The sequence below is a fragment of the Dysidea avara genome, chromosome 1, assembly GCF_963678975.1.
Source record: "Dysidea avara chromosome 1, odDysAvar1.4, whole genome shotgun sequence".
Taxonomy (NCBI): Eukaryota; Metazoa; Porifera; class Demospongiae; order Dictyoceratida; family Dysideidae; genus Dysidea; species Dysidea avara.
Window position 1 is genome coordinate 48,425,830 of NC_089272.1, and position 25,921 is coordinate 48,451,750.

Here is a 25,921-nt window from a genome sequence, read left to right on the forward strand (position 1 = left end):
TCCTACTGTATGAAGATATGTTAATAAGGTCACAATACCACAAAGGGTTAGCTGTCATTTACACATTAAGTTGTGTTATATGATTGTTGTTTTAATTTACACAGAAATTATAATACAGTTGTCCATGGCCAATTAGTACAGTAGTGACCACATCCACCTCTACAGGAGATGAGGATCTGGTGATATTAGTCAGTATTCTTGGATGTGTTTAAAATACATTAAACATGTCTTAGACATGTGGACTGGATTATAGACAGATGATCCTAACCAATGTCACCAGACCTTATACCCTAGTGTGGAGGTGTGGTGTGGGTGTGAGTAGTCTGTGGAGATAATGTTGCAATGCCTCCTAAATAAAAAAATGTTTAAGTGACAGATCCATATTAGGTAATACACGTACCTTATCAGGGGAAGTCCCTCATGTGATCACTTGACAACCACAACAAATCTTTTACTTCAGTAGATGTCACTACACTGGGTGGATCACATGATCAGGACACCTTTGATGCTGTGCTACCTATAATAAACCACGTGTTAACCGGGCACCAACTCTTTCTAAAGCTACAGAGCCATACTATGACACACAACATTACAAGTCTCCCTGCTATATTATACCACCTAACCACAATAAGCTCATCCATATAATTATGGGCTAACCACAAACACAATACCAGGTTCTTACATTACAGTATGTACCAATAGTTGCTGTTCTGGACATTTGAAAAGTATAGCATAATATTAATTATTGTAATAATTAGTGCATAAACGAATCTACTGCATTCGTTCAATGGTTCGAAGGGTACATCATTCAAATGGCAAAAGTGAAGTTCAAATTTTGCACAAGCGCAACCTGGCCATATTAGTGAGCAGAAGAACGTAAGAATCCAACTGCTCAACACGTCATGAATAATTTCACCGTGGGCAGTTACACTTGAGACACTAGAAAGCAATGGAAGGTGGTTGTGCTAGGTGTTTGACAAGTTAATTAGCTCACACCACGAGTGGCCACACCCACCGCTAATCATGAAGTGTAGTTGGGACAAGCTGTAGAGGAAGAATATTGGTGAGTTGTGTACTACTGTAAGGTCTTATAGCAGCAGCTATACATTTTGTTTTGTGTTTTCTCCAGCTGCTATATCCTGTTAAACAGACAAGTAATATTGTCAACGTGAGAAATTCCACTTGTCAAAGGGAGCCAAAACAAAAAAGTGGAATTAGCTACAATAGTACAATACACTCAAAATTATTCCACCTACATAATAGTAGCTAAATATTCATCAATCCTTCGAATATTGCATTCAAATCTTTGAAGCATAAAATCGACATCGATTTATGCACTAGTAATAATACATGTAAATTACTGGTAAGTTATTAAAATTTAATGTATTTCATAACTCACCAATTATTTTTGTAAATTCATTGTTTACATTAATTGCTAGGGACAAGTGAGGCACCAAAATTTTAGGTAATCTATAGCATTGTCTAACTGAACAGTCATTTTTGATGATAATCATTATGTACTATATGTGAGTGGTCCCAACATGTCCACAATACACATGGGGCTCCATGATATCTTCTGACACATGACACTGATATAAGGTAGTCATGTACATTTACTATACTAGCATTCAGTGAGTGACTAGCCAATGTTCTAACAATGGCTACTCACATTTCCACCTTTATTTAGAACCCTACAGTGTACCTACCTCAAGTCAATTTTCACATCTAAATAAGTCACTTCTGGTACTGGTACAAGCATGACTGTGAGTCTCTGGTCATCAAAGCGTTCCAACTCCACATAGTTGCTCTTGTTGTGTTTCTGTGAGTGAATTATAAAAGATAAACAAACATGCCAATGAATTTGACAACTATTTTATGCAGGTAGTGAGATTAGTGGGTTTTATATTGAAACACAAAATGGAGTTGGATGACGAGTTAAGGCTAAAGGTCAAATTTGGGGTCCCCATGGACCTTTTTTGCACTCAAATGGCTCCAACTAAGCAATTTGTGGATTAACCCAGAGGAGGATGGTCATGCGTTATAAGCCTACGAGGTAAAATTATGCAACCAAGCATTGTTCTAGGTGTTAAGGCTTGTTTAGCAGCTAGGAAAGCAGTGAGAAGGTTTGTAAGGATGCTGGGATGCTCTGGTATGGATATACAATTTTGACCTTTAGAATATTAAGAGGTATGAATGTTGAATTAGTTCAACACTTTCTTCTTTACTGGGTAAGTTTGTCCTTTACTTGTCTTTTTGCACTGCATACAAAGGAGAAATTGGTGAAGAAAAATCAATTGTGTATGATCGCTTCGACGTAACATAAACAAACGCTCATAACTTGAGTATCCTTGGGTCTACTGCAACAAAACAAATATTTTCCAACTCGTCTTGAGCAGGCGAATAAGATGATATCCAGGTTGTTATTGTTAGTCCCTTCCTTCACTAAGAAAGAGACGCTCAAATATTTATGGATTTTTCAATAATACGCAAGTATTTCTCTCATTGTAATCAATGCTTTATACTGTAAATTTAGGCTTGCACAATTGTGTTGGGTTTTCGCAGATCCGGTCACATATACTCTAAGAAGATTTCTGATACTTCCAATTTCATGTAATAACCTGTGGGCCATAGCTAGGCAGCGTGTGGCTGTAAACCAGTTGCACTAAATGGAAGTTTTAACCTTTAAACCTGTAAAGAACTTTAGCAGAATGTGTGTTTACATATTACTGGCATGCTTGGTGACTTAAAAAGGAGAAACTTAACTCTTTGTGGTTAAAACTTAACATTGGTTAAAACTCTGTTAACTGGGCTACTTGGAGAAGTTTAAATGAACACTGCAGCTACAAAGGCTTATTTGCTATGAAAACTGTCAAAGGATTCCAATGCACTAGTCCATCATTGCGTGTTCTTGCCACATGTATAGTTTTGATTGTGGGTTTAATCACACAAGTAATAGATGCCCTGATGGAGAATTCAATGACACAAATTGCAAGTTGATAGGAGCAACCATTGTTAAGTAATAAATAATTTTGTAAAGGTACAGTATGTAACGTTTTGTGTGTTTCTCTACCGAAAAGCTGCTTACATGGCAGGTTTTGGCTCTACAGTTTCATGTTAGGGTAAAACCCTGGGTACCATTTTACTGATTATTACAGAACAAGTAGAATAGCATAAATTGCATAGCAATAGGAAAATTACAGCACTTTGTCTTAGGTATGTGTATTAGGACCAGTTTTCTGGCCTGTGTGGGTTTAAGGGTTAAGAGGAGTTTATTGCTGAAGATAGGAAAATGTGACAATAAAGATATGCAGATTGCAATGCAAATTCATTGTGGTGATAAATGGCACAAGTCGAGTTCTATCAACTACAAATGAATGATTCTAGTTAGTCCATCACTATAAGTTTTGATTTACAACTTATTGTGATTGTGTACACATGACCAGTCATAATAAAATTACACAATAAGCAAAAACTACTTCACATTATAGCCTGTACATGTAATTGTAGTAACTGTATCTAGAGGTGTACCGATAATCGGATCGGCCAAAATATCGGCCACCGATATGGCATTTTCTTTACCAACATTGGTATCGGTACAGAACAGTAGGAGGACCAATATCGCTACCGATATTTATACAGCAATAGTTTTGTACATAAACAGATTAAAATATTGGTTTTCTATGTTATCCATGTGGCTGTTTAGTGGCAGTGCCTCTACAGCAAGTGCTATGAAAAGCCATACAAATACACACAATTCTAGTGTTCGTTGCTGGAAAGTTTATCAGTCTTAAATAAAAGAAGCAGTTATATATTTGCATATAGTACCTTTATAATATATTAGACAATGGTATGCAGCGTTTCGTTTGATGTGTGGAGGTCTCTTATTTGCGAAGAAACCTGGTATCAGGTGTCTTACTGGTAAGACACCCCACAGTTGTTTACAACCATAATGTGGCCTACAGTAATGCAATTAGCCTTTTGTGGACAATTAGTATTCCGCACATCAGTAAACACCAAGCGATTGCGAGCAGGTTATTACAAAGAAATTACACTCAGGTACGCTGTTATCGTGAGTAGCTCAGCGGATTTATAGACCATCATGGTACAAGCCATTAATTCAGTTTGTGGCCTTCGCCATATTAAAGCACACTCTGTAGACCATGCAAGACAGCTATGTTGGCACTGGCTATTCCCATTTGCTGCCATTCACACGTATCTATAATGCCTCAAACATACTTTTTCAGTATCGACTTTACAAACCTTCAGTTATTCGCGCTTCATGGCTTGCGCGCGAGCTTGCGCGACCTCACATCTTTTGCTCGCTGAAATACCCTAGGTGTTTACAATGGGAACTCTCTATACCAACTCACTGCTTCTACGCCATTGTCTAAAACACTTAGACACTCACAATAGGCGTCTTCGAGGATTTAAAAACCATCGGTGACGTCAATAATTACCGAGGCGCAGCCGAGGTAATTATTGACGTCGTCGTCACCTCAGGTTTTTAATTCCTCGAAGACACCTATTGCGAGTGTCTAACTATTACAAAGAACAGTCACAGGATAACCAAGGAAACCTACTGTACCAGCCTTCATACAAACCAATAAAATGCAGAGTAATGCAGAAATATCCATTTAAGGCTCTGTGGGAGTATGTATAAAAATGTCTGTGGGTGCCTAATTGTCTGGAGTGCACAATAGAAACCCAAGCCAATATCACCATGGCATGGAGTGAGCAATGAATATGTCCACATGTTGTTGTAGAGTAGGTAAATGTACACTTTGCATAGATTAACTATGACTTTTGTTTGTAATGCAAATATCGGATCAACTATCAGATCAACTATCGGTCATCGGCTTCTTTTGGTGGTATCTATACCGGATATTGGTACATGCCAAAAACCCATATCGGTATCTAACTGTATCACTGACCTTTGTCATGTCAACTACTGCATAAGTATCTGGCATTGCTGGCTGTATAAAATAAAGTGAAAATAAGTTAGTGAATAATACATGCATACAATACCAATTTATGTACTATAACTATTGCTGCATATGTCATGATGTTGGAGTAATGAGAATTGTAAACCTGTCCTCTTAAACCACCGGAATGTAGTGTGTGTGTGCGCTTGTGTGCATGGCGTAGGCACATGAAACAGTGATTTTACTCTATTTCACTAATAAATTCAGAGGCCCTTACAAAACAAAGTAGATGACCTTGATGTTTATGCAAAGTGCTAACTAAATATCCACGAAGCCCCTCCCCCCTTTGTTGGTTTGTTTTGTACTGTGAATATTGAGACTCACGTGATGGTAGTAAACAATTTAATCAAGTGGCATGCAACGCATATCCTACCCCTTCTGGTGTGTGTAATACTGTGTATGTGTGTGTGGTGTACATGTGTGTAGTGTACATGTGTGTAGTGTACATGTGTGTAGTGTTCGTGTAACAATACAACACACTGAACACAAGTACATTTTGTGGTTCTGTTGATTCACTAAAAGTTCTTGTCGGTGATTTTTCTCCCTATACAGTGTATATTCAATGAAAGGAAACTGTACAATACAACACAATAAACCCTATAAGGCTTGATGTAGTATGTACAATAAAGGTTATATGACATGTGTTATCACACACAAAAAGATATTATAAATTCAACAGCAAATGTGACCATCTCAGCAAGTTTGCATAACCAATTTTTTCTCTCAGTTCTCAGTGTAGAAGCAATGGGTGAGCCTATTGTGGTGAGCAGTTTAGGAATTATATTAGTCAGTATGAACAACAAAGAAATTAATTTGTATGATGACTACACTGAAAAATAAATCAAACTCACATCATTTGCATTGGTCTACAGAGTTGGAATTTGGCTTAAAAATGATCACCATGAACTGGCAAATCAATTAAGATAAGTTTTTAGCCTTTGACATATGTAGATGTATGAAGGCATTTTAAATAAGAAATGACAACTATTTTGCATATGTCTACTGCATCACATGTGAAATACATAATATGATTGAGGTTAAAGAAACGAAACTATCTCCAAGAACATGTGAATATAAAATGGTGTATAGGTGTAATTGATTTGAAATTTACCTTCCGTGAGTCTAAAACTTGTACATTGTTTTCTTTGTAGCATGAGAATTTGGTTTTCTCAAAAAGCATGGTAGGTGGGCAGGTTTTTGCTGAGACGGTCACAAATATAAATATCATCAAATACATTTGAAGTCTGCAACTTCACTGTACGTCGACAACTAAACACACATAAAAAAATACATTCAAAGATTTGATATAGTGTACTATTTAACAAATCAAGACATATATTTAAAAACTAAAATTCCAAGAGTACAGTACATGCACTGAGTCAATATGTGCCAATCAATTACTTACCGGGCTTTTGAATTCTGAAACTTCATTGTATGTTGGTATCTACAGAAAAATAGTTGGACAACCAAACATCAATATCTTTCTGAAGAGCACAATTCCATACAGTTATGAGTTTGAAAAAAGGAGGCAAACTTTATGCCATCTCTAACGTACATATTTAAATGTACACTATGCACATATACACACGTACCTCATATGTGCTTTCAGAAAAATTTCTTTTTCTATAACCAAAACACCAGTAGTTAATTCTACAATGTATGGTTACATAGATCAAAATTACTTACTGGTTTTTCAAGTATACAACTTCAGTATACGTTGGCATCTACAATAAAGAATGAATCATTTTAAGACACATGTGTAATTTAGTGATGCCACAATATAGAATTGTATATCATGATACAATATGATATACAGTGTACACTTATGCTCATCATCACTTTACTGCATATTTATGTATGGTGTTATTGAAACCAGGTCACTGAATGACCCACTGACCCTAATTAAACTGAGGTTTGCCAAGAGCTGTATGTTTCGGCATAGATAATAGAGTACATAACAGGATAAGAAATGTAATAATGTGATGTCACTAAATATGCACATTTCTATTGGAATTCATGTACATTGTATTACATCACAAACATACTGGTTGCACTTGCTATGCTTGTATCAACAAGAAACAAATTGTTGTAATGACAGGATTTTGTAACCAACGATTGTGAAACTTCATTACAATGAACTCAAATAAGTGATTGAAGGAACTAGGATGGTACCAACCCTCAAGGAAGTTACATGTACAATAAAATAAGAAAAAAAATGGCTTACTTTAACCCTTAAACTCACAGAGAACTTTTGGGGAATGCATGTTTGCACAATATGGGAACACATGGTGACACTAGTTGGGGGAACTGAATTCTTACAGCCTACAACTACACATTTATTAAAGGTATGTTCACTGGACTACTTAGAGAAGGTTAAATGAACACTGTAACTTACTTGTTATGAAGCAATGAACAACTGTGAGTTGCGTCTCCGTGTTTCAAAATTCTTGCCACATGTATAATTCTGTTTACTCATGTGAGCTGTATATGGCCTAATAGAAAATTTATCAGCGAATCAAATGGAAGTTGTTGCAAGGTGATAGGAGCAACCGCCATCGAGTTATTGACCATTTTATAAAGGTATGTAAAGGATTTGTGTGTTTCCTTAGCGAAAAGTTATTTTCATGGCCAGTTTTGGCCTCACCATTTAGTGTTAGGGTAAACCCCTAGGTACTGTTTAATTATTGTTACATCAAAAGTAGAATGATGTAAATTGCGTAGCCATAGGATGGACGTTTCAAAAGTTACAGCACTTTGTGAAAGGCGTGCGTATTTATTTTTAAATCCAGTTTCCTGGATTATGCGGGTTTAAGAGTTAAACCCCATAACTTTCTTTGCAAATATATGTGACCATCTCAGTAAAAACCTGTCTAGTTCACACAAGTATGCATTTTGAGAAAAATGAAATTTAAAAAAATTGGTGAAATAATGTGTGTTACAAAGAAACTTTTATGTAAGTTTTAATTGAGCCATTACTCAGTGAAGGAAGACTCAAATTGATTAAACCTATTATACCATCTTATTCGCCTACTCCTGGGGAGTTTGAAAATCCTTGTTAAATTTCTGTAACTCCAATGGTTTGCGTGTCACATGCGTTCGTTTATGATGCGATAGACGTAAGCGAAACCGTTGCCATTTCTTCAATAAAACTGCCTTCATATGCCTATGCGGAAGTAACTGCTGGGCAAAAACTAAACCTTGGTCGATCTGCCAACCCATGGTGAACATTGTAAGCCAAATCCCAAACCTGTAGACTAATCCAAACGGAAGTTATGACTGTGAATGTAAGCATCTGTAGTATATTTTTAGTATAATTACTGTACAAATCGATTTCTTTACTCTTCCTACTGTCTAGTGATGTAATTCCAAAACTACTCACCATAATCGACTGAAACTTTGGTGGACCATTCCTTGAACAATGCAGATAATGTTGAGAAAATAAAAAGAAATTTGGAAGTTGTGCGAACTAGACGGGTTATTGCTGAGATGGTCACATATTCTATCCTTTTAGTATGAAACTTACTCTAGCAATTTAACCACACTTTAAAACACAATGATTTTTCACCAGCAAAAGGCTATGTTGGTACTATATCATTACAGAACCACAAGAAGGCTACAGTCTGTAACACAGGGCTGCTATGAGCGAATTACAGTAAGTATTCAATTATCCAGACACTCAAATATCCAGACTCTCGATCATCCAAAACAGTACGAATAACTGTTCTATTAGAGTATTCTAACATTTACCGTATGTTCTATTAGAGTATTTTGACATTCACCGTATGTTCTATTAGAGTATTTTGACAGTTACTGTATGTTCTATTAGAGTAGTTAAACAAAACTGTGCATAAAAATGAATGAGATTCACTTAACTCCAGACAAATTCACTTATCTGAACACGTTTGTAATTGAACCGGCACAAGGTGTTCAGATAACAGGGAACCCACTGTAACTTTAAAATGTAAGCAACTTAAATTTAAAATGTAATGACCATTCATACTAGTATATTCATTGAAATTATAAATCTTTTGTCAAATAGTCTTTTAATGTTAGTAATCCCAGGTATTCAAATCACACTGGACACTAGTTGGCAGTACTGGACATGTGAGGCATTCCCCATTGTGATGTGCATTAAAATGAAATGATGTTTTATATAATTCTATTCGCCTTTTGTTTCAGCAGGTTGTGGGCGTGTGCCTGGTTTACTGAAATTAATTTCATAATTAAGTCTGTATTAAACTTCCACACTCATAAATTTTGCTCCGAGACGGTTTCTTTTTGGCGGTCTGAAATACAGGTATTGTGACTCTTCATATACTTTGTGAATGGTCTTCCCTTTTGGTTTTATAGAGGTTTAACAGTTTTTAAAACAACACTGAAGGCCTTAGGCTACCAGAGATATCGTATCCTTCAAGTTGAAAGGGAGGCATTACTCGTGCTTATGTGAACAAAAATGAAGGACAGCCTTGAGGCCTTTTCTAAACAATTCGCATGAGAAAACATGATAGACACACTATAAAACAGTTGAAGGGGTCATGGAAATAAGGGACACATGTGCCACTTTACATTTTTAATTTCTTCAACATTGGAATGGCTTGATTTAGCTATGTGAATAATGTTGTCACTAAGTAAACAATAAAACTTAAAAGTTCATGGCAGTATCAAAATAATTTTAAGCAAACATTCTAATTCAATTATGTACCAAAATTTTGTTTAATGGCCCACCACCATGGTCGCCTAAATTTTCAAATGGTGCTTGTCCCATTTTGCAGCTGACCCCTTCAATTGAGATACTTCTGTGCATAATTTGCAGTTCAAAATGGTTTGTATTATGCTTCCTTAGCAGTGTATAGCAACGTAATCAACGAATTATTCATGAATCATGAAATACACTAAATCACAGTATATTTAACTAGCTGAATAAATAATAGCAATATACCATAATCACTTGATTTGTTGTGCCGCGCCCTTGAATAGTACCACACCATACTTTTGTAATTACTCTTTACTAGTGCTCTCATAACTTTAGTATTAATCTCCATCTTGATATAAGAAAGGCATTGTCCTGGTAAAACTTAAACGGCTGTCACATAATCGAAATTCCCTTTAGTAAATTGACCACGTAGCACGAGGCGTGACATGGTTGTGCTACAAGGACTTGAGTGAAAGAAAGGTCTTGTATAGAAGTTAGTAGCAACGTGTTGTGATTGTTTCATAAAACTAGCTATAGTAGTGGTTTAAAGTGTTAGTAGTGCACCCTCGAATAATACCACAGTAAGGCACTATTCGAAGGATTTTATCTTCATTACGTACCTCTTTACCCTATTTATATAGCTGTACATCTAAAAAGTTTCACACTAACACACAGAACTCACACGCTGTGAAGCAAATGGAATAGGGCTGCTTCTTCTTCGTCACACGAAATAAAAGTTGTCCCACCATTTTGTTGCTAAGTGTGATGATATCATACTATATACCAATCGAATCGCCATCACGCGAGGAATCAATTAATCTATATTAGAATAGTGTACCACCACCGAGATGAAAGTTATGGCCTTTTTTTCATAGGTATGTAAATATTATGTGTGTTATATACTTCTTGTGTTTATTCTAAATGATGTTCGTTCCCTGGATGGTTTTCTTGGCTACACATGATACACAATTCAAAATGCCCCCCCCCTCCTGAATAAAATGACAATGGAATCAGCCCTGTAATCCCTGGACCGAAGGCACTACGAATGGATTTCAATAGACATGCGTCCATGGTAACAAAGGGTTAAGCATAGTGCCACTGTATCTAATTTACCATCACTACATGAATTCAATAAAGAATTGCACAACACATCCCACCTGTAAATTTAAGACCATGATGTAGACCCCACAATTACTATTAAAAATTACAGCAGTATGTAAATATGGTAAGTTTATAAGCAAAACCATTCAGTTAGCTACATACAGTACAGTGTAACTGTGTAGCTTCTAACCAGTTCAAGCTAGTTAAAAACTTACAGGATGTTCCAGGTTCTGGCTGTTCTGTTGGTTCCAACTGTTGCGTCAAGCTTGGCTGTTGTATTGAGCTTGGCTGTTGTGTTGAGCTTGGCTGTTGTGTTGAGCTTGGCTGTTGTGTTGAGCTTGGCTGTTGTGTTGAGCTTGGCTGTTGTGTTGAGCTTGGCTGTTGTGTTGAGTTTGGCTGTTGTGTTGAGCTTGGCTGTTGTGTTGAGCTTGGCTGTTGTGTTGAGCTTGGCTGTTGTGTTGAGCTTGGCTGTTGTGTTGAGCTTGGCTGTTGTGTTGAGCTTGGCTGTTGTGTTGAGCTTGGCTGTTGTGTTGAGCTTGGCTGTTGTGTTGAGCTTGGCTGTTGTGTTGAGCTTGGCTGTTGTGTTGAGCTTGGCTGTTGTGTTGAGCTTGGCTGTTGTGTTGAGCTCGGCTGTGGTACATGTGTGGGATTCGGCTCTGGTGTAAGTTTTGGTACCGAGATGGTTTCTACTATACTGTAATTCTCCAGTGGCATACTGTTTTGTGATTCAACAACCAGCACAGAAATGTGATAGTCAGTATCAGCCATGACTGATATTTCGGTATGTCTGGTGAACATTTCAGAAGTGACCTCATCACATGTCGAACAATTCAGTCTTGCTAAACATTTAACTCTAGGAGTTGACTCAGCCACATCACACGATACATAGATGGACTGGTCATCTGGATGTCACTGGACTATTGCTGACTGGAGCTATCGTACAGCTACAATTTATAAAACATAACAGTGAATGAAATGCTATGCAATGTTGGAACTTTAACTGTCCAGGGGACCACCTGATTATAAAAAGCTGGTACCTCTGAAAGTGTGCAATTACTGTAAAATGGTTTTTTGTACAAGGGCCTGAAACAGGGACACCTTGACAACCAGGACATTAGTCCTAAGGGTGTAGGTTTCAGTCGTATTAGAGTAAACAGACCCCTTATATCTGGACACCTCATAAAGAGACTTTGACACATATTCATGCATTGATGTACACATTTACACCTCCTGACACAAGGACACCATCTTAAGGTGTCTGGAATATAGCAGTGGAACCTGTTGAAGCTGCAGGCCAATTTTTTATGGCCTAAGGTACGGTAGCGTTAGACAGTATAAACTTCTCACTTGGGGAATTTAAATGAACCATTTTAGATGTACAAGTGGCCACTAAGACAGGTTCCACTGTAATTCACCAGTCAACCCCCCTGTACAGTACATACCTAATGAAGTACTAACTGTCTCACTACATCCCACACTGTTCACACTACAAACAGAAATGATGTAATCTGTTCCAACATCAAGATGTCTGGAAACATTATCATCTGATGTCATATTATGTGACATTTGGAAGGTAGTTGTATTAGGTGATACTTCAAAGGTTGTTGTTATATCATCTTCACCAGTCAAAGAGACATTTAAGGCCTCCACCTCAGTCATGTTATGTGACAATGATGATACCTATAGACACATAAGATTCAGTAATGTATACACATTGTATTCAGTGTACAAAATGTACAACAAGAAAAAGGTTAAGGATAAAACACTATCGACTCTATCCTCACTATGCTATCCCAGCTCGAAATATTGCACATCTCCTAAACATGCATGCACACCAAAAACATGGACAGCTGACAGCTACAGTTAACAGGTGTTTATTAGTACAGTTGGATAAACTGTTTCTAATAATATAACAGGTTGGCTTGGTCCACATGTAAACAATTTGAGTAAAGTTTCATGCTCAGCAACTTCACTTAGCAGAGTGGCCTTGTTACCAGACCAGTGATCTATAACTACACACACATGTACACACAGACACACGCACGCACGCACACACTCACATTCCAAGATATGGTAACAATAGGCCTGTAATCAACAAACTTCAAGCTTACTGCCAAATCACTCGGAGGAGAAGGTACTAAAGATTAACAAACACATAACACACAACAATACCATACATTATATGTAAAGTTAAGTGAAAAATGAAGTCTACACATAAATGATACATACAGAGGACTGATAGTCAGCCAAACAATTATTGTGGCTAGCAAAAACATCCTGTATGTATCTGTTGGTGATATGACAGTTACAACATGTAGCCTCCTTCTAATCTTTGTTTGTGGAGGCTTCAATACTGTATTTCATATCATTGACACATCACAGTCAACAGAGGATTATGAAGATCATTTCAATGTAAAATTCCCCAAATATGTAATCCTGTTACAAAATGCAACAAATTTTCAAAGTGTTTCTTGTTTCAAAGATTACGCAATAGTCTACATAAGCATAGCAAACCTTCCAGCAGCTGTGCGAAGCACTGCTACTGCTACCTAACACTGGGGTACCTGTACACAACTCAGATACTAGAGCCAACTAATGCAAGCAAGTCATCCCCTCCTGATGGACTACAGCGTAGTAACCTCCACGAGGACTGCACTATGTCTTATGGAGAAAGGATATTAAATGAGAAGTTTCAGAAGTCCACAACAATCCCAACACCGATAAATGAGCCACTCAGTTGTGCTTTCATTTCCCAACAAACACCAGTACATATACAAACACTCCACTAACCTGAAGGAGTTAAGGTGGTTACATTAGTAGTAACAACAGTTGCTGGTCCAGCATTGTTAATAGCCAACACTGTCACTTCACATTGAGTATCATTATCAAGATCAGTGAAACTGATAGTATTACTAGTAGTGGTTCTCTCCTCCACCAGTTCTGCTGTCCCATCAGATAAGGTCACATTGTATGTCACATCACCACATGAGGTATGGCTGAGTGTGTCCCATGATATTACCAGTGAGGTCAGTCTCCTTTCTAATACCTTGATAACTGGTAGGGTTGGGGGACCTGTGAGGAGTGAAGCAGTTAAAGTGTATAAACAAAATGTTCAGAGAGACTTTAAACCAGGCATGTGAACAACAACATAATAAAATGAGAAATCATTGCTTGTTGAATTGTATTCAGTTACTAACTTACCCATGACTGTTAGAATGCCAACTGAACTCTTTACAGGAGGTAGGAATGTAAATTCACACTGAAATTTAGTTTGATTCAATATTACATTTGCAGAATACACTGTCAATACTGTGTCAATATTATCAGCTACCACTGTCATCTCAAATGTGTTGTTAGTCCCAATTCTACTACCAGAAATTGCTAGTCCATTTATTCTCCACAGAGGAGTCAACGATGCAGTATAGTTATGTCCACAAGTGATATTAACATCATCTCTAGCACATATTGTAACATCTTGAGGTGGGTGGATAATAAGACCTGTAATACATGTATTGGAGTACAGTGAATGAATTAGAGTGAAACCCTCTAATAACAAAATACAATGTGTATTATTCACCTTGTTGTTCAGAGTTGTGTAGTGTGATCAACAATAACAACAAAACAAGTAGATAATGTGTCTCCATTTTCTGAAAATGATAAAACACACAATAAGACACTTTAGGAGTATTAGGCCTTTTACTAGAGGTCTTCCTCTTTGAGACTGCTCAAAATGTGAATATACTACAAGTACAAGCTATCAACGTCAACATGCATGTGTACAGCAGGTCCAATTATTATTATTATTTTTGTGAATCAAAGTTTTAACTTACAAAAATTTCTGCTAGCAAACTGAATTTCTAAAAAAAATAGTGAGCAGAATCATCTATACATTCTTAAGTTTTCACAACTTTACCATGTTATAGTGTCCAAGAGATCTGTAGTTACAGAGAAATTGTTCATGTTTCATAGATTTCATAATTACAGAAATTTATGCTGGAGGCTATTTTAAAAAAAATTGGACCTCACAACAATAATCTGCTATACTGATGTTAGCAGTCCAACATGCACAACATGCACAAACACACATGTAACTGACATGTTATAATAAACATGTATAGGTAAGGTAACATGTAAAAATGTTTCAAGCAGGAGGCCCTGTTGAGACAAGTTATTTTAATGAGGTTGTCTAAGAGTTTCAGAGAAAAACCACATTAATAATTAGTACACATAATTATTAAAATTCATAGATGATATTTTTTTTGTTCAATATTATTAACAATACACTAAGCTGTTATTTCTACCAGACTATATCATTGTCTGGTAGAGAAATGACAGTGGAGCCATGAGGCAAACATGCTGGAAACGCTTGTTTACTGATGTGAGGTGGTTAACAATGAGTCAGACAGTCTATGAAACTTCTGTATATAACATATGGTGAAAATATTTCCAGCTGAAAATATTTTCATGGAATTAGCCACAAAACACTTTTTAATAGGATTGACCTACAATAATAACACTGTAATAAGGTTGAATAAAGCACATATGTACAATTGAGTAAACAGTGTCTAGTGTTGCAAGGTAGTGTCATGTAGTCATTTTGTTTATCTCTACAAATCAAACCTCTTTATCTTCAGCCATGTCTAGTTAAGTGTGTAGACAGTCTATGTTAAGTTGCAGAACAAACAGCTAGGATTGCTTAGGTTAGAATATCTTTCAATTCTTTTGTGAGATGTAAAAGGTCACACACACATACTTAAGCAACAAACATCCTTTGATCTCTCAACACAAAGAGTAATTGAAAGTGCAATTAGCTCTAGGTGTAACATCAACAATAGAAACAAACACATTTCAGTACAAACATGTGAGACCAACACAGAAACAACTGCTCTCTGAGACCACACCAGACACATGTTACTCCAAACATCATCTATCTCACAACATGTTTACAGATGGTATGCAGGATTGATGTCATACCAGAATTGAGAATTCAGACATGGCAATGGAACTGGACTAATATTAAAGGAACTACTGTGAAACAAGTACACCTTGATAATTAGGATACTAGTCCATGGTCTCATTTGTATTAGCTACTAGAATAAACACATTCAGATCCCTGAAATCAGAACACCTCAATCAGGACACTTTGTCCTAGTCCCATAGTGGAAGGGTGCCACATTCGTCACTGCTAACAACAAACAGTTCCCTTGTGTTCAGAAAGCAAGTGAAACACACCCTTTATCACCTACACATGTTACTTAGTTACCAAAAAGTCTCCATAACAACTGTATGTAATGTTTCAGTAAACTTCAGACAAAGCAACACATTATGATAAAAGCAGTGTTAATCATTGTAACAGATAACTGTCTTGAGTGCATTAAATTGCTGTACTAATCAGTACTAATAGTACAGGTGAAAATAAGCTTCAAAATGGAAACACTGTCAACTTACAGGTACAATTAAACCAGGTGTTCTGATCATTATTCATTACCCTTGAAGGATTTAGATATACTGACCTGGACACACAACTTGTAACAGATACAGGAAGAAGCCAGTAGAAGGATCACACAATTTGACCACAAGGCAAAGATTACCGCCAATTTCTAGTGATATGAAACAGTATACTCTTTGTACAGTACATGGTTAAATGGCTCAGTAAACACAAACAAGCTTCCAGTAATTGTGAAAGAATATTAATGGAATGTCACGTTAGGCCCTGCCTTCAAGATATATAAATTTGACAATGGAATCTACATAAAACGGATGCCTCAGAACCAACAAAAAGTGTCCTGATTATTATGAAGATGCCCACATCATACTGTTTACTTTGGGGCCATAATAATGCCAGTATATCCATTACATAGGTGGCCTCACTGTCCACACTAACAGGTGCCACTTATATAAACTCTAAGGACAAATTTATATACAAACATAATGTTAGAGCATACACTACAGTATTTAGTTACCACTTCAAAGCATATATGGTTTCTTACATCGGTCAATTTGCATACAATTATTGACCACAGTTTGTACAACAACACAACTACCCACTATCAATTTATTTTAGGCGGTTACTTTTTGGCACCATATTGCAAATATGCAATCACCTCAGACCACATAACATTTAAAAGAACAATGGAGATATTATTTGCGTGGGAAGGTTATACAATGGAACTCAAAAAGGGATGTTCTAAATCACAGCCAACTTCATAATAAGGCACATTTGTGTTATACAGTGGGCGTCTATCCATGGTCCCATGTACACATGTTTAAACCCTTGAAATTGGGACACTTTACAAATAAGGAAACAGTGAAATAATCAGGTCAATTGTTCACAGTCCTGTGAGTAAACAAGTTGATGTAAAGCTACTTCTAAAACAAGGTGCCTATGCAGTCCAAATAGGCAATTAATCAACCATGTATATAATTACAGTTTATATTAATGCTATTGTTATTATTAATTCAGCTAGACAATTAGATTTGTAAATACTGTAATTTAGCATATTTCATGAATTATTTTGTAATTCGGTACTTACGTTGCTATGCACTGCTAAGGAAGCATAACTATAACAAACCACTTTAAACAGCAAATTATGCACAGAAGTATCTTCTCAACTGTTTTATAGCGTGTCTATCGTGCTTTCTCATGCAAATTGTTTAGACAAGGCCTTGAGGCTGCCCTTCATTTTCGTTCGAGAATAGAATATATGTATATGAAGAGTCGCCATACCCGCTTTTCAGACTGCCGAGAAAAAACCACCTCAGCACAAAGTTTACATGTGCGAAAGTTTAATACAGACTTCATTTTGCTTTTACTTCTTACGTGCAAGCTGCTTTTACCATTTAGCTAATGATTTTGCTCACGTGGGTGCGTACAGACAAACATAAGTAGATAGATAGATAGGTAGGTACACACACTAAAACAAAAGCAAACCTCCGGCAGCCATGCGAAACATAGCTATTGCCGTCCAGTGAACCAGCACTGGGATGCCTGTGCACCACTCAGGCACTTGAGCCTTGTGCAGGCAAATCCTCCTGGGGCAAGGCTAGTAACCCGCAGGAGGACTGTCCAGGTCTCATGGAGAGGTCGCGGAACCTAAAGTTCCACAACGACCCCAACACCACTAAGCGAGACAAGGCATTTGCTTTCCCAGTTTACACCAGGCCACCAGGTCCCCATTTAAGCAGCCGGGTAGACTGGAAGGTACACACACACACACACACACACACACACACACACACACACGCACACTTTACTGAAAACAATTTCAGGAAACCAGACGCATTTGGACCTCATAAATCAAGATGTGTCTCTATTACAGACATGGTGCCAAGGTGTGCGAAATACATGGTTCCACAGCAGATGTGGTTGTCCAGAAAAGCACAAAACTTACTAAAACATTTTGGACTTTTAAATTCACACCACAGTAAGTTGAGCATGTTATGGAACAAGACCACCATAAATATGTTGCAGCAGGTGTCATCTTAGCTTAGCTAGTTACATGTGGGTGGGAGGCACTTATTAGTGAAAGGCAAAATCATATTCTAACAATAGGCTGTCCTGTGCTATAAAGTTTATAAATAAAAGCCAAGGAAAGAACCCTCAAAGGCAACACATGCTTACACATGGTTAAACACACTACTTGCTGTACAAAGATAGCCAATCTTTCTCATAAATGAAGCAGTGGTGAGGAAAATTGTGTGGTCAGAGATCAGAAACAATCACGCAAGCACAAACCATAGCAATCACTTCTAGACAAGACCACCAAATTGCAATTGTAGTGGCCACTTTCAGCATAGTCCCAAATGCATTTCTGTTCTTATACAAGTCTTGCACAGCCAGAACACCGTAGGGAAAAGGGGCAAGGTGAGAATCACACACGTGGCTTCCAAACCTACTGTGAAGCCATCGTGTGCAGTTCTCGCCGTTCGTGAGCCTTTATCAGCCGTGCAGTAAAATTCCCAAAATCTGGGGGTAATTGCCACAACAAAACTGCTATACTGCATTTCACCAGACCCTTTTTGTATCCGACCCAATGGCAAAAGAAGAAAAAGCGGTCTGGCTGCGTGAGACAATAGCCCATCTATACGATACGATGTAACGTACCGCTTTGCCTTCAAGACAAATGCGGTAGTCACAACGCTTCAAAAGGGCATGAGCTAGTAAATATTAAAAATAATGATGTCCTATTAATCTATCAATTTGTACGACAACTAAACCTTTTAAAACTAGCGTACCTCTGGTTTCTTTCAAGGCTGAACCTCCGTCATCGCTTTGGTAGTTTCTAGCTCTACCGGAAGACTGCACTGCTCTTCTTCTCGGCAAATTGCGCCTCGTGTTACGCGGGAACTGTTAAATCAGTAGGTGTGGTGGTGGTGGTGATCATGGTTTTTGTTTGCGCTAGAAAATCCCCGCCAGGCTGATTTGCACATGTCAGCACCACGTGTACAGCACAGACGTAATCTCCGCTCACGTGGGATAAACTACAGTCATTTAGTACGGTACACATCATACTGCTGCTTTGTTACTCTGCCATACTAGTGTTTGACCCTCTACCGCCGTCCGAGCCGCCGTCTACGATCCTTCAAAAGTTCAGATCCTTTACCAAGTTTCCCAGTGGCGCTTCTCAAATTAGAAATTAAGTTTATAAACGCCACGAGTGCTTATAATATATTATTAAATCAGAAAGCTCTACGGAGAACCATGGGGATGTATATTATCCTACGGAGAGGACCAATTCATTGAAGTTCAGACCGTAACTAGAAGTCAAAGATGACACTTAGATTACTAATCAAGGCAAGTCTCTAAGCGCCTGCGCGTATTATATATATTCTATGTTAGATTTGATTGTTTGATACTGGGCAGGCAGCACTGCTGATGTTGCCCAAGAGACTAGGTTTGTCCCAAAAAATCTCTCCTGCATCTGATTACTGTCAGCTCTAAATATTCCATATTCTTTCATTATTTTCCAGTTATTTTTGCATAGTTACTGACAGGTTTATTAGTAAAAGCCATCTTGTAACAGTGTTAGCTCACGTGTCAGTAGTGCTATCAATGCAAGTCGGCACAAACTTCACGTTTGTGTTACTGTTTTTGCAACCAACTTGAAAAGGAAGGAACATGCTTTTGTGCAGCTTTTTATAGCTGTGCCAAGCTTGAAAAGCTGCCAATCTCATAATGGAAATGGACCACCCACCCGTATGCAAATATGCCTGAGGTCAGGATGGGAAACAGGAAATTTAGTTGGAGTGGCCTTACTCATGTTTGATCATAATAAAGGCCATGACAAATTAATCTTAATGTGGCAGGCCAGTGTTTTGGCAAACCCATGATGTAATATCAATACTACTAGCAGTAATTGTGAAATGGAGCACTATCTCACTCACAAGAAGTGCTTTACCTGTAAAATATTCTAATAAAGCAGCCACATAAGTCAAATAATTTAGCTACATATTTTGATTTATTTTTCAATCTACCAGTAGTGGGAAAACAATCCATGAAACATATGATCAAATTGGTATGGCCTGATTATTCAAAACTATCACTTGAGCTGTCATGAATATCATTTGAGCTTTAATTTCATGTGACACCATAAGTGAAATTCTCGAAATACAATGTGCAAATGTAATTGGTACAAGCCCCTGCGAGCAAGAGGAGCATTCAAATTTAATAGACACCTATTTGAATAAATTTTATTCTACAACGTGTGTGTGGGTGGAGGGGGGGGTGGATTCTCTGATGGTTCACGGAAGAAAACTGCATGTTCATGTGGGCATCTGTTCAGTTTATTGGTGGTGAATCCCCATTGAATACTTGTAAAATAGTTTGGAAGTTTCTGAGAAATTTCAAACCTGTAAGATTGTTAATAGGTTTGTATATAAAGGAATGGCACATCCTTTCATATTAAAACTAATGTCAAATTTTCTGGATTCTGTTTTAGGCATTGCCCGCATTTGGTGAAAATTATAGTACCTTGTAAACAAGCCGCCATAACTTCCACATACTTTAGTATACAGAAACACAGTTTAGTTTATCAGATTCTTTGATGTCAGGTGAATCCTGTGGTGTATTAGATTTTGTTCTGAGACAAGTGGAAATGGCAAAAAGAGCCTTGTTCTGGTAAATTACGCATCATCAGGTGGGTAAATAAATGCTGGGAAAACAAGGTTTTTTGGCGTACTTCTCTATATGATCTCATCCGGGTCAGACCCAGATATTCAGTGAAGTGGATAAGACCCACTTGACCCGGACAAAATGTGACCCTAATGACCCGGATAATCCGGATAACCCGGCCCACTTACAACGCTGGTTTGTACTTTGTGTTTTCTGTATATTGTATAGAGGGAAACTTTGGCGATTTGATACAAATTCACCAACATTTAACCTGTCAAGTACTTGTAGCACCTCAGATTAGCATCTTTATAGCTAAACATTGAGGTTGAATTTGCCTAAGTTTATTTCACCAAATGCAAATTAATTTAGCTTGCTACTGGCCAAAGTTTATCCCCACCAAGGTTTCCCCTTATATGGTATAGTGCAAAAAGCATGTATTTTGTATTGAACAAGGGAATGACAAGGTTTTTAAAATCAGCTTGTTTGACCAACCTGAGATTGTGGAAGAAAAAAAAAGCAGATATTACATCATTTTAATGATTAGAATTAAGGGTAAAACTGTGTATTGAGTGAAAAAAATTTATACCATCAATAATGGCTGCATTTGACGAAATGTATAGATTAGTTTTGATATGTTATGACTCTATTCCAAGGTAGGTCATATAACAAGGATGATATGATATAGTTGTAATTGTAACCATTAACCAATGTAGAGGCTGGATCTTATAAAAATTGATTATTGTTATTATGGATCCCGTGTAGAACTTGCATGTTGGTCAAGCTATATTTATGCTTTGGTTACAAAGAGCAATTAAGTTTGATGAAATAATAGAGGCATTTTATTAATATGAGGACTTGGTAAGGATGCTGTTTCACATTTTCTAGTCCTTGGTCTTAATGAAGTAACAGGGCCGGAGGAAGCGGTCAGGCCATAGCCTGACCACTTTCAGCATTAATTTTTAAAATATATTTCCGAGTCACTGATAGGCATTGGTCGGTTATGCTGGCATGTTATTCGGAATGATAGGTACCTAAAGCATCATGCTAGCATTGTGTTATAATGCCAGTAGAATATTTATATCATACTGTTAATCCTTCCCTGTGACAATCAGTCATGGAGATGATCGAAACACTCTAATAGGACAGCCACCCTAATAGAGCATTCAGGTACTTACTGATTTATTAGTCAAACACTTTATGAAGCTTGCAAATACGAAATAAATTATAAATAGCTTTGTATGGAAGTGTACATAATTGGATGAATATTTGAGCACTGCAGCATAGCATGATAGGGTAAGATTAAGCATATAGTTTAGTGACTAGCTAGCCATTTACTGAGTTGTGGCTTCATCTCATTAAAATTAGTTGTAAGTTACATTAGCTATCAGTTTCAAATATTAGACTCATGCTGCATGCATATACTGTAGCTATAACAACAGGTAACAATACTGTATTTACATGTGTTACAACTGTATAATGTAAGAAATTAATGTGAACACATGATGTAGCCGCATGTAGTGAGTTTAACACAAGTGTTAGTCAATACTATGCTAGGGAATTTACAGCTGAAAATAGTCTCAGATTTAATCTCAGAGCATGCAATTTAGAAGGGTAGCATGCCCCCAGACCCTCCTAGCATTCACACAACAAGTGCTCAGCATTTCATAGTGCCTACTCCTTGGCCTGACCACTTTAGAATTGTTTCCTCCGGCCCTGAGTAATCTGTGAGTATTGGAGAATGTATTCTGTAACATTTTAGTGTAGTTCAATTTGCTGTAAAGTTATGGAGCATATTGTTTACCACTAACATGCTCAACACTATCAAATATTAAATTAATTTCAGTATGGCTTTAAGCAGTGTTACTCTTGTGAGGCCCAACTAGTATCAGTAGTAGAACACATTTCACACAACTATGACCAATAGAAGCAGATTGATCTTATGACAAATCATGATGGGATATTACCCTTCTTCTTGTAAACTGGTGTAACATTTGCATGTAAGACAATCACAATAGAAACAGTTCCAGTTGACAGATTAAGTAAAGATGATATGCATGGAGTCAGTGGCGTAGCTAGCCCAGAAGGATTGGTTGGGCACCATTGTAGGCGTACAAGTTGCAGTAATCAGCATGCGAAGCATGGGGGTCTGGCATGGGCATGCCCCCCAGGAAAATTTTTGAAAATTAAATGCTGAGATTCAATTTGGTGACATTTTGCAGTTAAAAGTTGTCATCTCTAGTAGGACACTAGCTGTACGAATGTTTTGAATAATTATTAGTAGGAGGCTTCATATTGCACCTCGTATCACACAATTTAGCTATAGCTACGTACCGTGAGTACCTGTGTTGGTAGGGCACTGGAACTGATTGTTGGGCCTGTGCCCTACCAGTACCCACCTTAACTACACCACTACATGGAGTATATAGGTGCAATTTCTGCAGCACATACAGTGTTTAAATACTATTGATGGAATTTCATCTGATTTGTTAGTATCTAGTAGTCACTGTGGTTGCACAAGACTGAGTATGAGTAGTCCTTATATGGCTAGCTACTTTTCTCTTCTATATCATGTAATAGACACCTTTCATATTAACACATGTATAGTAACCTTGTCCCCACCAACCTGAATTTTGTAGGTGTGAATCAGTTGCTCTTCCCAGTTATGATATACTCACATACACTAGGTGATATACATGCTCATGGTATGTCTCATGTGTATAATGTAGATTACATGTACTTATTTCTACAGGTGAAATGACTGGGATTTGTTTATATGGTCATGGGAAATTATAAAATTATCAGTGAGAAGTTTGATGAACTGACTCATGCATGACACTATCCAGTGCTTTGGATGCTGAGTACCTTTAATTCAACAATGTCATAATCTATGTATGCTGGCTATCCTTTTGAACCTTGGAGAGGTTACTTCTGATATTCACACCTATATACAAACAATACAAAACTCAGATACACGTTTCCCCCATAATATGTAAACAAGGGGGTTCACCACAATGATCTTCAAAACAACCCTGCTGAGTGGCTATCCAAGGTGTGTAATGATGTGGCAACACAAATTAGCAGGATACGAAGACCACATTATTAGGTAGGTAGAATAAGCTTTTTACCCCCTCCCCCTCCCCTCCATCCTTTACGTGAGGACATTAGTTGTCTACAGATGTGTCTCACCAAGGTTCCACTGTGAGCTGAATCCTGGTAGAATTACACAATCAACTCATTTGTACTACATGACCCTCCAAAAACATTTTAAAATCTTTTCATTCAAGTGTTTGACACAATATTTATGACCAATCAAAATTACACCTAAGGGCAAAGCCATAAAGTGCACCAAATTGCACATGTATACTCTCAATTGACACCTTTATACTGTCACCATTAATCATCCATCACTTGTACATTTCTAAAACTGCTCAGTATTGATTAATGAGTGGTTTTTATAAGTTTCGCTCTACCGGAATTGCAACTTACAAAAAGCAAGTGAGCATGTCCAACATATACATCACTTAATGGATGGTTCAGGTATATGTATTAAGTTATGGTATCTGAAGTTCATGGAATTGGGTGTGTGTGAAAGATCTCCTTTTTGCTAATCCAGTTATGTGACCGTAATTTGGTAGACATTAGAGGTGTTTGCATGTGCAAAGTTAAACACTACTTCTTTATGTACATTCTGTTATATTTCACTAACAGAAACACCACAAGGACAACTTTGTGGAGTTGGCAGGTTTTGATGACAAGACACTTACAGTCATGTCAGTACCAGAAGTGACTTATTCACATGTGAAGGTTGACTTGAGGTAAGTATAGTAGTACAGTGTATACTGTAGACTTCAAGTGGGAAAATGAGTGGCCATTTTTTAACTTTGGCAAGTTTCAGTAAAATTTTTTGTATGCCGGTCTAGCTAAATAAATTATTTAGTTTTGTGTGATCTTTGGATTAAATGGTGATTATAAGGATTGAGAGAAAATGAACTTTGTTGATGGCTTATATAAGTTTGGTATGTAGCCTGGCCTGCCCACTTGGTAGAAAAGCTATAAAATGGTCGCATTTTGAGAAGTGACTGTGAAGTTACTTACGCATGAAAAATAATTGTGCTTTTGTTTTCCCAGTTAAAAACACACTGATGTGGTGTGCCAGCTTTCTTTGGAGCAGTCCACTCCACTGTGTGTCTTGTTGTTTGTGTATTCAGTGTCTATACATGTATGAATGTTTGTTTACATAATTTTTTTTCATTTACAATATAAACAAGAAACCTCCATTTGCTTAGCTGTTAATAATTTTAAACAATTGTTTAATGTGTTATTATTTTTGTTGCACTTATCCTTGTCTTGTTGTAGTATTAAAATGATGGTGTGCTCTAATTGGATGATTGGATCAGTCATTGAACTGTGTCATTATTACGATGTGGCAATTCAGTTTCCTTGAAACTCATAATAAACCAATAATAGATGAAATACATCACCAGTCCACATCTACAAGACTACCCACAAGATGATGTGGCCCTGTAACTAGCAAACTGTTAGCCCAGCCAATATTAATAATATATGCACGTGCCACTAGGTGTTGAGTGTGGGCTGGGAGTATTTTGATTTCTATGATACAAGTATACAACTAAAATTATAGTCAGTGTTTGTGGCAGTTCAACAATACAATGTGTAGTTATCTAAAAATGGCCATGGTCAGTGTAGACAAACTTGTGGTCACATGTCAACAGGAAGTGTATTTAATGGACTATACTTTGGGAAAAATTGTAATAACAAGTTAGTGTGACTTGACTCTTGGTCCCCATTAGATCATGGTAGGGTAAACTGTTACAAATCATTTTTGTCTGTGTGACATTAATAATGGCAATGATTGTGTAGCCACCATGTATATTAACAAGTATAATAATGACTAAGTAAATATTGTACATAATTATACAACACTTGAAAGGTTTCCACTAGTACTGCAGCTAAGTGACTGTTCTATTAGAGTAGTTGATATTTACCAGACTGCTTAGAGTATGATTTTCATTC

At 37.3% G+C, this 25,921-nt stretch overlaps 2 protein-coding genes and 1 long non-coding RNA gene across 9 annotated transcripts; 1 reads left to right on the forward strand and 2 right to left on the reverse strand.

Moving 5' to 3' along the window:
- LOC136266836 (uncharacterized) lies at positions 1-11,128 on the reverse strand. 6 transcript variants are annotated; one of them, XM_066061869.1, is made up of 10 exons: positions 10,992-11,120; positions 10,358-10,494; positions 6,669-6,706; positions 6,575-6,605; positions 6,388-6,426; positions 5,476-5,526; positions 4,932-4,973; positions 1,703-1,819; positions 401-513; positions 1-349 (listed from the first exon to the last, which is right to left on the reverse strand). In XM_066061869.1, the coding sequence occupies exons 3-8, from the start codon at positions 6,704-6,706 to the stop codon at positions 1,703-1,705; spliced, it is 318 nt and encodes a 105-aa protein (XP_065917941.1). In that variant the 5' UTR covers positions 10,358-10,494; positions 10,992-11,120; the 3' UTR covers positions 1-349; positions 401-513. The 6 variants fall into 6 exon arrangements, 3 of the variants coding, with proteins under 3 accessions (XP_065917941.1, XP_065917946.1, XP_065917933.1); XM_066061874.1 differs by lacking the exons at positions 5,476-5,526; positions 10,358-10,494 and having other exon boundaries at positions 10,992-11,128; XM_066061861.1 differs by lacking the exons at positions 6,669-6,706; positions 10,358-10,494; positions 10,992-11,120 and adding an exon at positions 6,094-6,251.
- Positions 10,759-19,404, reverse strand: LOC136266756 (uncharacterized). The gene is made up of 7 exons (XM_066061781.1): positions 19,012-19,404; positions 14,354-14,423; positions 13,978-14,274; positions 13,567-13,848; positions 12,837-12,913; positions 12,219-12,456; positions 10,759-11,720 (listed from the first exon to the last, which is right to left on the reverse strand). The coding sequence occupies exons 2-7, from the start codon at positions 14,418-14,420 to the stop codon at positions 11,710-11,712; spliced, it is 972 nt and encodes a 323-aa protein (XP_065917853.1). The 5' UTR covers positions 14,421-14,423; positions 19,012-19,404; the 3' UTR covers positions 10,759-11,709.
- On the forward strand, positions 19,170-25,794 carry LOC136267007 (uncharacterized). 2 transcript variants are annotated; one of them, XR_010706456.1, is made up of 4 exons: positions 19,215-19,270; positions 19,316-19,570; positions 24,596-24,702; positions 25,244-25,794. It is a non-coding gene; the product is annotated as an uncharacterized lncRNA (long non-coding RNA). The 2 variants fall into 2 exon arrangements; XR_010706455.1 differs by having other exon boundaries at positions 19,170-19,570.
- Positions 25,795-25,921: the final 127 nt, after the last annotated feature.

What these genes read in the sequence shown, in the direction of transcription:
- LOC136266836 (XM_066061861.1), bottom strand. Translation starts at nt 6,219, where the DNA reads ATGTATTTGATGATATTTATATTTGTGACCGTCTCAGCAAAAACCTGC. An exon ending in AATCAACAGAACCACAAAAT is followed by an intron (nt 4,974 to 5,475) that starts GTACTTGTGTTC and finishes TATTTTATACAG; the next exon opens with CCAGCAATGCCAGATACTTA. An exon ending in CAGTAGTTGACATGACAAAG is followed by an intron (nt 1,820 to 4,931) that starts GTCAGTGATACA and finishes ATTCACTCACAG; the next exon opens with AAACACAACAAGAGCAACTA.
- LOC136266756 (XM_066061781.1), bottom strand. Translation starts at nt 14,420, where the DNA reads ATGGAGACACATTATCTACTTGTTTTGTTGTTATTGTTGATCACACTA. An exon ending in TGGCATTCTAACAGTCATGG is followed by an intron (nt 13,849 to 13,977) that starts GTAAGTTAGTAA and finishes CACTCCTCACAG; the next exon opens with GTCCCCCAACCCTACCAGTT. An exon ending in AACCACCTTAACTCCTTCAG is followed by an intron (nt 12,914 to 13,566) that starts GTTAGTGGAGTG and finishes GTTAATCTTTAG; the next exon opens with TACCTTCTCCTCCGAGTGAT.